The 14,592-nt window shown below is 37.6% G+C and overlaps 1 protein-coding gene across 1 annotated transcript in view; it reads left to right on the top strand.

Moving 5' to 3' along the window:
• LOC126279084 (tRNA (cytosine(34)-C(5))-methyltransferase) overlaps nucleotides 1-14,592 on the top strand; it is a 73,326-nt gene that overhangs the window by 57,408 nt on the left and 1,326 nt on the right. Inside the window, exons 12-14 of the mRNA XM_049979543.1 lie at nucleotides 5,592-5,669; nucleotides 9,125-9,278; nucleotides 14,001-14,177. Coding sequence (XP_049835500.1) covers nucleotides 5,592-5,669; nucleotides 9,125-9,278; nucleotides 14,001-14,177 — 409 coding nt within the window. The remainder of the gene's footprint in view (nucleotides 1-5,591; nucleotides 5,670-9,124; nucleotides 9,279-14,000; nucleotides 14,178-14,592) is intronic.

The following is a 14,592-nucleotide window of genomic DNA, read 5'->3' as shown; positions in this document are numbered from 1 at the left end:
CCGTTTTAATTTTTATTACAGGGATTGGAATCTGCGAAAGTTATGTTCTAGTATTTTAATGCATTCAGCGAAAGTTATGTTCTAGTATTTTAATGCATTCAATTTGCTATTGAAACGAATTTTGTATGGATTCTGATTATGAGGTTATAGTTAACTACTGGAATGAAATTATTTACTTACTTGCAAATATGTAGGCATGTTGATTTAAACATATTATATATACTGCTTCACTCTTTCAGGCCTGTAAATGTAAGTTTAAATGTGGGCACCTTTCATATGACCAGAAACTAAAGTTGTTTAAGGAATTCTACTAACCAAACAATACAGTGAAGCAAAATAACTGTGCAGTGTCTCACATACATGTTTGCAAAGTGAAGAGGCGAAGGTCAAAAGTATATAGTAACGAAACTGCGCAGCTGTGTACCGAGGAAGATGCGGGAAAGCTGGTCATACCCAAGAAGAAAAACATAACCGTGTCTTACACATTGCTTGATGGTGAGGGAGACGTAATAAGAGATTGTAAAGGAACATTTATTGAGGTTCTCGGTTTGACCATAAGAAGATTTCAGACATTAACACGGTTAAAACAGAGGGGTGAGATTGTATATGAAGAAGAGTGAGGAAATAAGGCAAAAGACCAGAATTATAAAGAAGAAGATGAAAAACTGGTTGTTGTTCATATTAACGTCATACCAAGACAAGAAAGCCACTATTCAAGGGGAAAAAATGGATGACAAACTTAAATGAAGACCTTACTGTTCATCATTTATTTAAGAAATTTCAAAGACAGCATGAACACACTAACCTCACATACTGTTTCTATGCAAAAATCTTTAAAGTCAGATTTCCCAAGCTAAAATTTCATCAGTTGCCAAGTGACACTTGTTCTACATGTGGCCTCCTTAAACCCAAATTGAGGTGTGATCCCAGTAATAAAGACAATAAACTGCAGCTAGAACACCGTCACCAAAAAGCAAAGAAAGCTATAGATTCCATGAAAACTGACACAATCAAGAGTCAGGGGCATAACTCAGAAGTATGTACAGCTGCAATGGATTTGCAAAAAAGTGTTTTTTCTTCCTTCATTAAGACACAGTAAACAGCTCTCAAATTAAAACTTTTGGTTGACAATCAAACCGGTCACATATTTCTCCGGCATGAGGCTGTATGTGACAGGGGTGGGAATGAAATTGCTTCCTATGTGAACAAAGCTTGTACTTTGACACTTACTTGTAAAAAGAAACTAATAATGTGGAGTCATAACTGCTGTGGACAAAACAATAACAAGATAATGATGTTTCTGTGGGTTTACCTTACAGCAAAGGGCTACTTTACGGAAATAGAACACAAGTTTTTGGTGAAAGGACACTCTTTTATGTCTTGTGATTTTGCTCACATTGAGAAATGAAAGAGGCTAACTGTGTTTGAAGTTACAAAAGATTTAGTTCGCCTCATCACTGAAATTATGCACACCACACCACACCATTTGTAGTGACTATTATGCAAGGAACAAATTTTTACAACTTTAAGTCAGCTGCTGAAAAATATATGAATGCCACCAATGTGCATATTTTAAAAGCACAATGGACCAGACTGACTGCTGAACAACCCCTGGGTACTGCAAGTTTGATCAACTCTTAGTGAAATTGAAGAGTTCAAGTTACATCTTGAAGAGAAATGTGAAGCCTTCTGATCTCAACACGTGCAGCTGGAAACACTACACTGGGAATGTAGGCTGTCTGAAGAAAAGAGAAGGGATTAAACTAAAATGATACAATTTGTAAAAGAGGAGAATAAGTGGTTTTATGAGAAACTAGCGAATTGAGTGAAAATGGACACAATAGCACTTGTATCGTTATTTATGTTAAACCCATTTCAAACAGACCATTTCATTTTTTTCATGTTTTGTATCATTTTGTTCTTAAATCCATTAACATAGAATAAAAACCCACATGTGTTTGTATAGTGATCTCCAACTTTTATGTTGCTTTTGTTTAAGTGCTATACACAATTTGTTGACTATCTGTAAATCAGTTTTTTGGCATTTGGCCTATTATTTGCTTACATGTCACAGTTACCTTTGACATATTTACACGTTTCATGCTGCTACGTTGTTGATGCTCACCGAGATGTATGATGAGAACGAGAAGCGGTGAGTCAGTTGCTGGTTCTACATAGCGGATGAAAGAGTGATGGGCAGACAGTATGTTTATTCTAACATTCTCACATCAGTATAGAAGTGATATCCAATATGTGTTAGGGTAAAAACAGCTGTGACCTCAGGTCCCACGGTAACCACAACCTCAGAAATTGCAACATATTTGGAAGAAACAGCCAAATATTGGTGACGATGAAGATGTGAATGTCATAGTTGTGCTGTTAGAATGGTAATTAAAAATAGTGATACCACAGATGACAGGGTTAGTAAGCGAAACATGTGGGAAAGAAAACTGTCTGCAAATTAATGTAAGAGACTTATTTTTGTGAAAAGGACAGTTACTACTCACCATATAGCAGAGATGCTGAGTCACAGATAGGCACTATAAAAAGACTGTCACAAATATTGCTTTTGATCAGTAAGGCCTTCATCAAAATTAGATGACAGAGACACACACATACACACTCGCACAAACACAAGTGTGTGTGTGTGTGTGTGTGTGTGTGTGTGTGTGTGTGTAGTTTTGACGAAGACCTTACTGGCCAAAAGCTGTATTTGTGACAGTCTTTTTATTGTGCCTATCTGTGACTCAACATCTCCAATATGAGTAGCAACGTTCCTTTTCATAATATTGTTACATTCCATCCTGGATTTTCAGTTGTTCGTTTTATTTTTGTTTATTTTATTGCTCCTCTTATTATCAAAACTGTGGACAATCAATAAAAGGTATAAATTTAGAATTGGTATGATGATAACTTTTTAGGAAGATACTTTGTCAGTAAAACTGTTTGCAATTTTGTTTAGTTAGAATATGTTAACAAGCCGCTTGAAAAAATGAGTTGTTTTATAATCAGGATGATCTTATATTGGAGTAAATATGGTACAGCAAATAGTAAGAATTCTCATAAATAATTGATACACACAGGGGAGAGCTCACTAATGTGCACTTTTATTTATCTTCATGGGTCTGTTGATTGAAAAAAGGTGGTTCTCAGATTTGGTGCATGTAGTTACTTGGAGATTGGATGGCCCAGATAATTTTTCAGAACAGATGACTAGGCTTTTGTGCTGCAAATATCACAATCATTTTCAATACAGAATTAGGTATTTGACGTTGGTTTTTGAAATATCTAGAAAATTACAAATTGAATTAAAAATAGGTTGTAATAAAAGTGGTTTGTGTTGAAGGGGGACATCCTGTGACACAAATCTAAATCACCTGTCTCACCTCCAGAGCACGAGTGTAATGTCAACTTCGGAATCATAAATAGGAATCACTTTTATAAGGTGGATCTGGGTTCCCTGAGAAAAAAATACATTACCTTCTCTATTTAACAGTGTTTTAATTGTCCATTGGTGCTGCAATTGACCAAAAATGAAAATGAGTTGAAAATCGAAAAATGATGACCATTTCCTGCAATACTTTTTTATCATTCAAATTACTGCCTATAAAGCATGGACTGCGACCATGTGTCAGACTCTTGCGGTAGGTGTAACACTTCCAGTTTCAAGGAAGTAGCCAGACTGTTTGGAGCATGACTGTGGCCATACTGTTTACTGTGGACAAGGAAAAGTCTGTGCAAAGTGTTCACGTTTCAATTTACTTCAAGTATTTGAACTGCAGTCAACCCTTCCTTAAGGTGTGCTAATCCGTTCCCTGATAGGAATGTTCTTTTTACAGCCACTCTTTGCTGTTCACTGAAAGTGGAAGTGAGAAACACAAAGAAAGAGTCCAACCACTGTCTTTGGCAAATGAAAAATGCCAAAGAGAATGTTTTAGGTGCAGTTACTGCAGATCTTCATGTTAGTTCTTGACAAATCACGAGAGATTGTGAAATTTTGCCAAGGACTGTTCTGCACATGCCGCATTAATACAAATTCCACCCACCTCACTTATTTTTACATGAAAAACGTGGTAATGACTTGCAGACCCCTTGAACTTTTGAAATAAAGCAACAACTAGTGGCCTATAGTAATTTTATTTTACAGACACTTTTCCTAATGAATCAACTTCTTTAAATCATGGTCAGTTGAATGGCTTAATATGTATTATTGTTCAGTGGAGAGTTCCCACAGTTTAAGGCAAGTCGAGCATCAACAACTGTGGAGCGTCAGTGTTTGGTGTGGTATGTTCAAGTACATGGATAAGTGGCCCATATATTGTTCATAGATAGTGATGTGAATGGTGACTTTTTAGATATTTCTTTTTTTCGGTACTATTTGCAGGTCTCCCACTTCAAACAAAAATTGATATGGTGTTTAAACACAATGGATGTCCAATAAATTGACAGATAAAGGGAGAAGTTTTGATTCAAAACTATGATGGTCGATAGATTGAACGAGGTGTTCCTCAAAATTGGCCTGCACATTCACACGATTTCACTTCTCCCAATATTTCCCGTGGGGAACATTAAAAGAGAAATGTTGCATGGAAGGACCAACAACACCGGAAAGTATATGGCAGCAAATTATCAATGAATGTGCAAACATTAGTGAAGAAATACTTAGAGATGTAGGATTGTCCTTTAGAAATAGGATTGCAATATGTATTGCAGAAAATGATCACCATTTCAAACATTTGCTTCAGTAAAACAGGGAGGTTTCTGAGAAGCAAAGAGACTCACATTAAAAAAGATCCCAGAGGGAACAAAATACTACTACGTCCATGTCATCATTCCTGGGCAAAGCTAAAAGTAGTTTAATGAATTGTTCCAGCTGCTTTCAAGTTCAGTGACAACTGTGAAAAAAAATTGCACTAATACTATGGACAATGTATATATTATATTTTGCTGTAACAAACTCATTTCTCATTAAAGGTTTTAGAATTGCATTCTCACTTCCTGGGATCTTAATGGGACGTATGTTTCTTAAGATGATACCATTTTTAAATGGTTTTTCAACCATTTCGATTTTTTCAATTACAGCACCAGCTTTCATGCAATGAAAACAATATTGAACAGAAAAGTTGCATTTTTCTTCCCCAGAGACTCCAAATCCTAAATAATAAGTGGGAATTCCTGTATGCCGTATTTTATCCCTGATAACTTCAGAAATTCAAAGATCTAGTCAGCATCATCAAATTTTATTTCCATATATAAATGCAAAAGCAAGTGCAGTGCACCACATTGTTATTATTTGTTGTATTTACCCTTGTGTTCAAAATAAGAATGGTAGTGAAAAGCTATAATGTACATTGAAGTTTGAAACTGTTTTGTCAGGGAGCTATAATAAATACAGGTAACTTCTTCGGTCACATATTGTAGTGCCAGCTGAATGCAGTCTCTTGAGCTGCTTGCATCTTTTATGAAGCATGTATCCAATGACTGGGTATGGACTACATTTAATAGTTTGATAAATAAGAAGCAGTGATCCATTATTACAGCTTACTTTGCTTTTAAATTCCTTGAAAATAACATTTTTAAATACTTTTCAGTTGATCAACACTGGTGTTAAAACGTTTGTTCGGTGTGACAACAGAGTCCAGGAATGTCCTTTTAGATTGGCTCAGGAGGTAAGTGATACGAACTGGCATAAGTTTCTGTTTATATTTGTGATAAAAAAGTAACACATTCTATGTAAAATTTGATTTGAGAGCCACATACAATATCCTTCCAAATATCAGCCCCCCCCCCCCCCAAAAAAAAAAAAAAAAAAAAAAAAAAAAAACTCAGTCACAGAAAATTTGGGTCTGCCTTACCAGCATCTACAGAAACTGGTATATTTTCACATAATTGAAATTTCTACTATAGTGCTCATTCCTTAGTTCGAAGTGGAGCAACAATGTTGAAGTGTAGGGAGATTAATCATTGTATCTGAAACAACAGTCTTTTGTATTGCTGTCAGTTTATTTTAAGTAGTGACTATTATCGTACTCAAAGGTCCATTATCCTGCACAAGCCGAGCACTGTTTTTCTGTAACTATGAAAAAAGAATGACTATTGCCCACATCCACGAAGATTAAGCAATTGATTCATTATGTTCTTTTATTTTTTATATATATCTATAGCACAATCATATGAGCATTTTACAAAGCCTGGCATTGTATTTTCTGTGACTAAAGAGTAGAATTTAATCTTCAAGAGTGAGTGTTAACGCTGAAAGAAAAATCAACACATTTCAGAAAATGCTGCAGTTATGATGTAAATATCAAACTCAGAGTTAGTGATTATATGATAGAGATGCTGTTAAAAAGTAGTGTTTGGATGAGTAGTCTAATGTGCAGCATTGGATCAGTTTGAAGTATAAGCTGCAAACTGCAGTTTCTTACAGAAGGGCAAAAACTGGGAAATATCCTGAACTGAAAGCTAGTGTTCTATCCTGTGTATAAAGTAAAAGGAAAAATGGGATACTTTGATTTGATTAATGAAGGAAAACAAAAACCACAGTGGTCTTAGCCCGTTGTTGCCCAATTGAAGGTGGGTTTATTGTTTGGTTTTGCTCCCTGTCATTCTAGTAAAGCGAGAAATAGTGCTAGGAGACCTTTCACTAGTTCCAGAATGTTGTGTAACTTGGGTATAACCAACTGTAAAATTGCAATGGAGTCATTGTAAAGGAAAGTGAATACATGTATTGCACAGAAGAGGAGTCCAGGAGGAAAAGGGGTCTGAATCAAAGATGCCTGGGCCACAGTACTTCTGCAACACTTTAGAGTGCAAGAAGGTGAAGTTTGTAATCTACAGAAAAATGTACACACAAATGGACCATTACAAACACACTAGACGTTGCATGCTATAGGTCTATACCCAATTTCCTCCTCTGCTTTTTCTGGATATATTTATCCTGAGAAGTGTGAGTATTAGACTCTTTCCTTGTTCTCTGTCGTAGTGATAGAAGGGATCTGATTATCCTGTGCTCTGAGAGAGTTATTTTTGAAGCCTTAGATTCGAGACCTTTCAGTTTCCTCCATTTATCTTTAAGAAGCCATTCTTTACCTTCCTTTTCTATTTGTCTTTTGAGGAGTGTTCTCATTCGAGCCCCAGATAAGGATTTGTTCTTGACCCTAGTCAAACTTCTCAGTAACAGTTTCCAAATGTCAGGTGGTCGTTTGCCCAATCCAACTGCAGAAATAGCTTCCATCACTTCCTTGGGTGTTTGAGATCTCATCAAGTCCCTCCGTTTTTGTTTTGTTTTCCATGTTCTTCTTTCTGGTCCCACAAGAATTGGGGCTCTATTTGGTCGACACCATGGAACACATGCTGTGCAAGACTAATTACTCAGGGAGGTCATCCGGTATCCCTGTGGTTCTGTTAATGATACAACTTCTCATGTGCCAGGCACCCCTCAGCATGGATAGCGTTACACCTTGCCTTAGGTGTCTGGAGAATTGGGAAACGACTGCAGGAACAGATATGGGAGAGATGGGTTGTTGTTAGATACTCTTCATCTGGTTCATACACTGGGCCCTTCTCAGCATGGGAGACCCTGCCAGTAGCTGCACTACAACTAGCATGGCCCTCAGCTCATTGCAGACGTGCAAGACTCTCTGCCCACATGGTTAGTACTTCGACAAAGCAGTATTTACCGGAGAAGATTGGGTATCTTTCTCTCAACAAATAATCCAGTTAAATACCTCGGAAATTGCTAAGAGCTTGAATGCAACATGGACAGAATTTGATGAGAGCATTAATTGGAGACTTCGGTTTATGTGTAGAAGTGGCCCCTGTATCTGACAAAGCAGCACACAGATTGCAGAAGATTTTACCAAGAAACTTGCCAGCTTCCAGAGGTATGTAATGCAAATGGGGCAGCGGTGCTCTTACCCTGCACACCAAATGGGCAATGCTGAGACACCAGTCTTTTGTGACATGCCAAGCAATGTGACAGTAGACTATAAAGGGGCAATAAGTATCTTATTAAGAACAATAGGAAACTGAAAAGAAAGAATTACCATGGTGTCACATGGTGTTGTATAGGAAGAAATGCTGAATGCATGCCTCCCCCTCTTTGTTATTAATAAAAAGGGGTACTTTGCCCAAGGAAAATTTCCCTTAGGGGGTTAGCAATTTATTGCCAAGAAAAGGCTGGATGACAACAGAATTATTTTGTACTGGCTACCTGATGTCAGGAATTGCAGACTAATGTGCTGCTCAGTGAGAGAACTATGCTCATAGTGGACGCCTTTAAAGGTTACCTCATACTCGAAGTGAAAAATAAGTTGATGTGTTGAAAACAGACCCAGAGGTATGGCCTCAAGACTGTAGGTGACATTGGAAGACTCTCCAAAAATACTGTTCCAGTCCATTTTCAGAAGGGGATCATATGCTCACTGCATCTGCAAAGAATATAAAAAATACCTTATTTTGCCTTGTGTGTCAATGGATTGTCTCTTTCATGATGTCATCAGTGAGTTCAGGACATGCAGTGTGTCTGATGTGTAGGATGGTAGTGAGGACATTGTGCTTTGGGAGGAGTGTGATGAAAATACTGATGCCAACGAAATGAGTGATGGTAGTGAACTAGACAGTGAAATCGTTGAAGACTGTGATGAGAAGGCGGGTAGTGGTGTGTTATGTATATACATCCCAATATTAAAAGGTGACCGTATTGTTAACTGTTTTTTGTAAATGGATAATTTGACGAAAATTTTTCTTCACAGTTTTTCTTCAGTGAATGATCATGTTAAGGTTACACAAAAACCTCAGCCCTTGAGAAATAAGTCTATTTCAACTGTCTGTTACCGATATTAGTAAATTGTTTCCCCCAGATTTGTGACATTTTCACACAGGAAAATGCATGTTCTCATGACATTTCATAAGTGCTGATGTTTGCGCAAAGTCGTAATATCCCCAGCTATAGCGTACATGTAAGTCTTAATGGACTGTTTTAAGAATGTTTCATTCTTGTTTGTTAGCATGATAATGTGAATTTTTGGTTGTGAAAACTAATGATCCATTTTCTGTGCCAGTTGAACCCACCATTTTCTATTTTTGTGATTTGTTTTCTGTTCATATTTAATTTTTATTGTAGGGTTTGCATAGTATCTATCCTTATATGGGGCCAAAGAGGAAAATTAAAGTTACAAAGTCTGATCTGATAGCCCTTCTGATGAATGACAACCCCAAATTCCCTCCAGAAGCTACATCGTTGGATCAGAAGACACAAGAGCAGCTTAAAGACATTTGTAAGTAAAAAGCAAATAGCAAGTTCATGTAAATATATACAATAGAAAAAAAATGTACTATATTATTTTTAAAAGCACATTACATGTGCAGTGTTCATCAGTGTATGAAACACCTGCCTTGAAACTGAAAAATTTTAATGTTGTCCATTCATTAAAAAAAGGGAGCAAACATTTAGTTCTCCTGCCTCCCTCTCCCCTCCGCCTCTTCTTCTTTCTTCCTCCTCTCTCTTAGCCCGCCCTCCTGCCATCCCTCCCACTGCTGGTGTGTGTGTGTGTGTGTGTGTGTGTGTGTGTGTGTGTGTGTGTGTGTGTGGAGGGGGGGGGTTGTGGGGGGAGATTTTTCTCCTTTCCTCTTCTTTTATCTTGGCATACCTTTGTCATACTTTGTGATCTTATTTTTCCATGTTTAAGGATTACAACATGATAGTTGCTTAAAACTATGTAGCACTGCACCAATATTTTTGCATTCGTGCTACTAGTATCAGAGGTGCATGTTTCACTGGACGTGATTACTATCCCGAAATTTTACTCTCTCTTTAACGTAATGTGAACCAGGAATGTTAGCTCTTCGCTCAAATAAGTTCCAAAATGTTAATTAGTTAACTGTAACTTGCTATACAAATTTGTTTGATTGCATTTTATTCACACTGACACAAAAAAGTTGTTGCATAATAACAGAAAGTGCCTGTAGCGGTTGCAATTGCCAAGTAGCAGTGAAGGTGAAAGTCTTGTTAAACACAATTTGCAACATGCTAAAATTTCTGTAATGAAAATAGAGAAAGACCCACATTAAATTCATCATTCTTGCCTCCTTCCAGATAAACAGATGGTTGAGATCTTCAACAAAATTCTCAAAAAGTAGGTTGTTGTTGTTTCCATGTAGCAAAGGTGCTTTGGGAGTGGTTGAAGGAAGACAGGAAGATTAGAGTTAACATCCTGTGGTCATTAGAAACGGACCATAAGCTCAAATTATGAATGGATGGGGATGTACATTGGCCTTGCCCTTTCCAAAGGAACCATTCTGGCATGGAGTGGTTTAGGGTAATAATGGAAAACTAAATCTGAATGGACAGACAAGGATTTGAACCATCGTTGCCTGAATGCGAGATCAATATGCTAACCACTGTGCTAACCCACTCGGTCTGTATGCTTGAATAGACACGTGTTGAAAGGACAGTGCAATACATTATCATTGATACAAGAGGTGTAAAGGCGTAATATTGCAGATTGGCATGTACAGGGGAGCAGTTTAGCTTCCAGTAATCCGGAACGGATATGAGACAAATCACATTTTTTTCTGAAATGATAGGACAATGATTCATACTGTGGCAGAGCTCTGAAGCAAGTAAATCATCGCTGTTTTTAAACTAATGAAAGGCACTGATGGAAAAATGTTTTGGTTTGCAGGGTAGTTAATGAATAATACTTAAATGTTTCTTCCTCTCTTTTCCTATACTTCTCTCACGCAGCATATGTCACTGATCTTTTCTGGTTACTGTTGGGTGGGATGCCTCTGATAAGTGGTGAGAGATGTGTCCCCCATCGCCCTTTGTGCCTTTGGGGGCTTCTGGCTGCTCTCTGGATGAGGCAGGGCACCTCACCTGCATAATTGGATGCTGGGAGACCCTCTGCATCTTTTACTGGTCTCAGTAATTACGTGGATTTTTGACAGAGGTAATAAATGCAATGATGTTGAGGAGGAATCACAATAAGAGCATCAATGAGGAGCAAGAAATGAAATTTACATTTTTGATGTTCTATCGTCTCGTGTCATGCAGCATAAGTTGCCTCTTGAAAAGACACACAGTCAATTCTTTCTTCATGCTGCCATCAAAAATGTAACAGTTACTGAGATCAGTAAAAAAAAAAAAAAATATGGCAGGTCTCAAAACATCTGGGATCTACAAAATACCTAGTTAGTGTGTCCAAACTTAAATTAGGCAAACAGTGTGCACCATATATCAATACAGGAAGGAGCACAGGAGGTTTTATCACTTATGCTATCTCAAAAAAGTATGCTTTAGACATGCTGTAGAATGTAGATGATCAAATTTGACAAAACCTCTGTTGTGGCTTGCACTTATGACTCCTAGGACAGTGTAATTTAAAAAAAAGCCACTGAATTAAAATCACTGAACAACATTGTTAATAGAAATGGCAGCCTGAAACTGGGTGCAGCGAGGTATTCAGTGATTGGGAGCATGTAGAATATTGAGTCAACACATGCCCATTGTTGTTGTCATTGTCATCGTCAGTCTGAAGATTGGTTTGATGCAGCTCTCCATGCTACCCTATCCTGTGCGAGCCTCCTCATCTCCGAATAACTGTTGGAATCTATGTCCTTCCGTATCTGCTTACTGTATTCATCTGTTGGTCTCCCTCCACAGTGTTTGCCCCCACACTTCCCTCCAGTATTAGATTGGCTATCCCTTGATGTTTCAAAACGTGCCCATATTTGGTGATAATGTGAGAATGTGAACACTAGTAATGTCCCAGCTGGCAGCTAGAGTATATAAGGATCTCCCTGCAACCTCACTGGCACCGTTTCACTGTACTATGGCCAAATAGTACTTGGGTTGAAATTTTGTGGCATTTTAACCACTTGACAAAGCTAGAAGTCCAATAACATTTTATTCATAATCTGAGTTAAGTGCAAGACCAGGTGTGTTCTTTCTAATCCACAGCACACTATTTTCAGAATGCCGCACACAGTTGTAATCTGTGAGGAATATCATAACGGTATACTCTCTACTGTTGAGAGGAATAACCTGTAACTGTGGCTAAGTCGCTCTTAGCCATATCATTTCTCTTTCTGCCACTAGTTCAGTATGGTAAAAGTAAGGTTTCTGGGAAGCTAAAACTTTAAGCTGTATAGTGAGTCATGTCCAGCTAAGTCAGCTGGCAAGAGTTTTGTCTTTGTAAGACCAGGCTTTGTATTTCAGTTTCAGTCGAATACTTAGTTTTAATGTGTGAGAAAGTTTCATAACTGTATGCACTCAGCTGCTCAGTGAAAGATTTATTTGAGTGAAGAGTGGTTTAACATTTCATCAAATATTAGTGTCACTGGGGAAACACTGAATACAGCATGTATGAGGTGTTTAACAGTGAACAGAGACAGAGAACAAGATTGAATTAAATTAAAATAAAATTAAGCTAATTCTAACCTGGTCTCAGCAGCTAGAGACAATGCCCGTGTGTGTGTGAACAGTGTTTGTGTGAATTCAGAAGAATGCCTTTTTGCTTGAAAGCTTACTTTTATAGCAGTCTTTTCTGTTGTATCTGTATGTGACTCAACGTCTCCACTCCATGGGGAATGCTAGTGTATCCTTTTCATAATATTGGCGTTAAGCTAATTTGAGATTTGATAGTTTGAATCGGCAAGGAAAAAAAATAAAAAAAATTGTTTTCCTCTCTTATAATGTAATTGTTGGAAGGTCTAAGCAGCACCTTAATTTGAGTGGAAGATTGTTAATGTGTATGACAGTGGAAAAGGAAATTATTCAGAGTAAAGTGAAGTATGAATGAATAAAAAAAAAAAATGGACATACTGAATGTTTGAAAGCAATATCTTCAGACTTCTCAGTAAAAAGTAACCAAAAAAATATCAGAGCCTTGTATTAAAGTTGCCAATTTCTAACTGTACTGTGTGCATCTTGTTAAAATCAATGAAAACAGAGGATGTTTTTTCCTCTTCACCACAACAAAGACCATACCGTTCCAGTAAAAGCCAGAATGTTGCAATATTTTACAAACATTCCACAGTGTAGAAATCTGTTCGACCACAGAGAAAGACGATAGTACTTTAACTATTCCACTTCTGTGTCTTAACTCTTCCCGAGGAAAGTAACACGGTGATAGAATACTGGGCTCGTAACTGGAAGGACTAATTTCAACACTCGGAGACCAAATATTTATATTGCAGCCAGCACACTGTATCAGCATATCAACCATAATACTGTTCTTTATGCAAAGGATATATTGTACTCAACATATAGAAGATGTATGGTGAGTAGCAATCTACCTATTAGATAATATTGACAATGTTATGGAATGGGTAGATTGTTACTCACCATATAACGGAGACGTTGAGCTGCAGACAGGCACAATGAAAAGACTGCTAAACTAATGAGATTTTAGCCAAAAGACTTTCTTCTAATGTTGACCATACCCAAACCCCCCCCCCCCCCCCCCCACACACACACACACACACACACACACACACACACACACACACACACAAGCACAACTCGCACATGTATGACCGCTGTCTCTGGCCTTGGTGGCACGACAGTGATTTCTGTGTGTGTGTGTGTGTGTGTGTGTGTGTGTGTGTGTGTGTTAGCAGAAGGCCTTTTGGCTGGAAGCTATGCCGGTCTGTGCTATGCCTGTCTGTGACTCAGCATGCCCACTGTATGGTGAATAGCAATCTACCCTTTTCGTAATATTGTCATTATTCCATCCTGGATTTTCCGTTTTTTGATTTTGCATAATATTGCCAAATTCCATCCTGTCATTCCCAGTGTTTGACTTGATTAGAATAGAATTGCTGTCGAGAGCAAATTGTGTATTTCCTTCCTTCTTAGCTTACGAGTACTATTTTAGTATTAGTGGCTTGGGTGAGCACTGGTGCCCTCTGTCCTCTATGTAAGTAAATCTTGCTGACATATTACATACACAATCAAGAACGGCACATTGACATTCTTTGTTTTTGAAAATTTTCAGCACAAGGCAGCTGTGTGTTGGTGTATGAAGGTGAGCCCACCGATGATGGTGACATGAACTGTACTACACCATTGCACATGGTGGGATGGCGAGGTATAAAATCTGTACGAGCATACGTACCAACAAATGACTGTGTTCACTATTTGCGGCTTTTAGGAGCAGATGTCTCAAAGTATGGTAAGAACCGTTTGTGATTTTGTTGTTAATATATGTTAAACTATAGAATAAATGTATCTATCAGAAGCTGCTCTTTGTTTTTCCACACTCTTGTTCCTCCTTCCATTTATTTCTACTCTTTTTTTCCTGCATTTATAATTATGTCCTTATTTTTCCTTTGTAGACCAAGTCTTTAATTTTAGGATCCCCAAATGCTTCAACATTGCCCACATACCTTTTTTGTTATTTACCAATATTAATCATCATTAATAATCATAAAGTGGTTGATGTGTGTTGAAGTTACAATTTTTCACATGAATCTTAACTTGATAAGAATTTTCTAAGTTCATTTCAATATTTTCAGTTGTGATTTTTAGTTGCTGTACTTTAAAGTAGTCTGATTGCAGGTATTAGTGGAAAATTTTAGTGCCCACAA

Source organism: Schistocerca gregaria, chromosome 6, assembly GCF_023897955.1.
Source record: "Schistocerca gregaria isolate iqSchGreg1 chromosome 6, iqSchGreg1.2, whole genome shotgun sequence".
Taxonomy (NCBI): domain Eukaryota; kingdom Metazoa; phylum Arthropoda; class Insecta; order Orthoptera; family Acrididae; genus Schistocerca; species Schistocerca gregaria.
The sequence above is the reverse complement of the archived record's forward strand: the minus strand, read 5'-3'. Positions and strand labels throughout refer to the sequence as shown.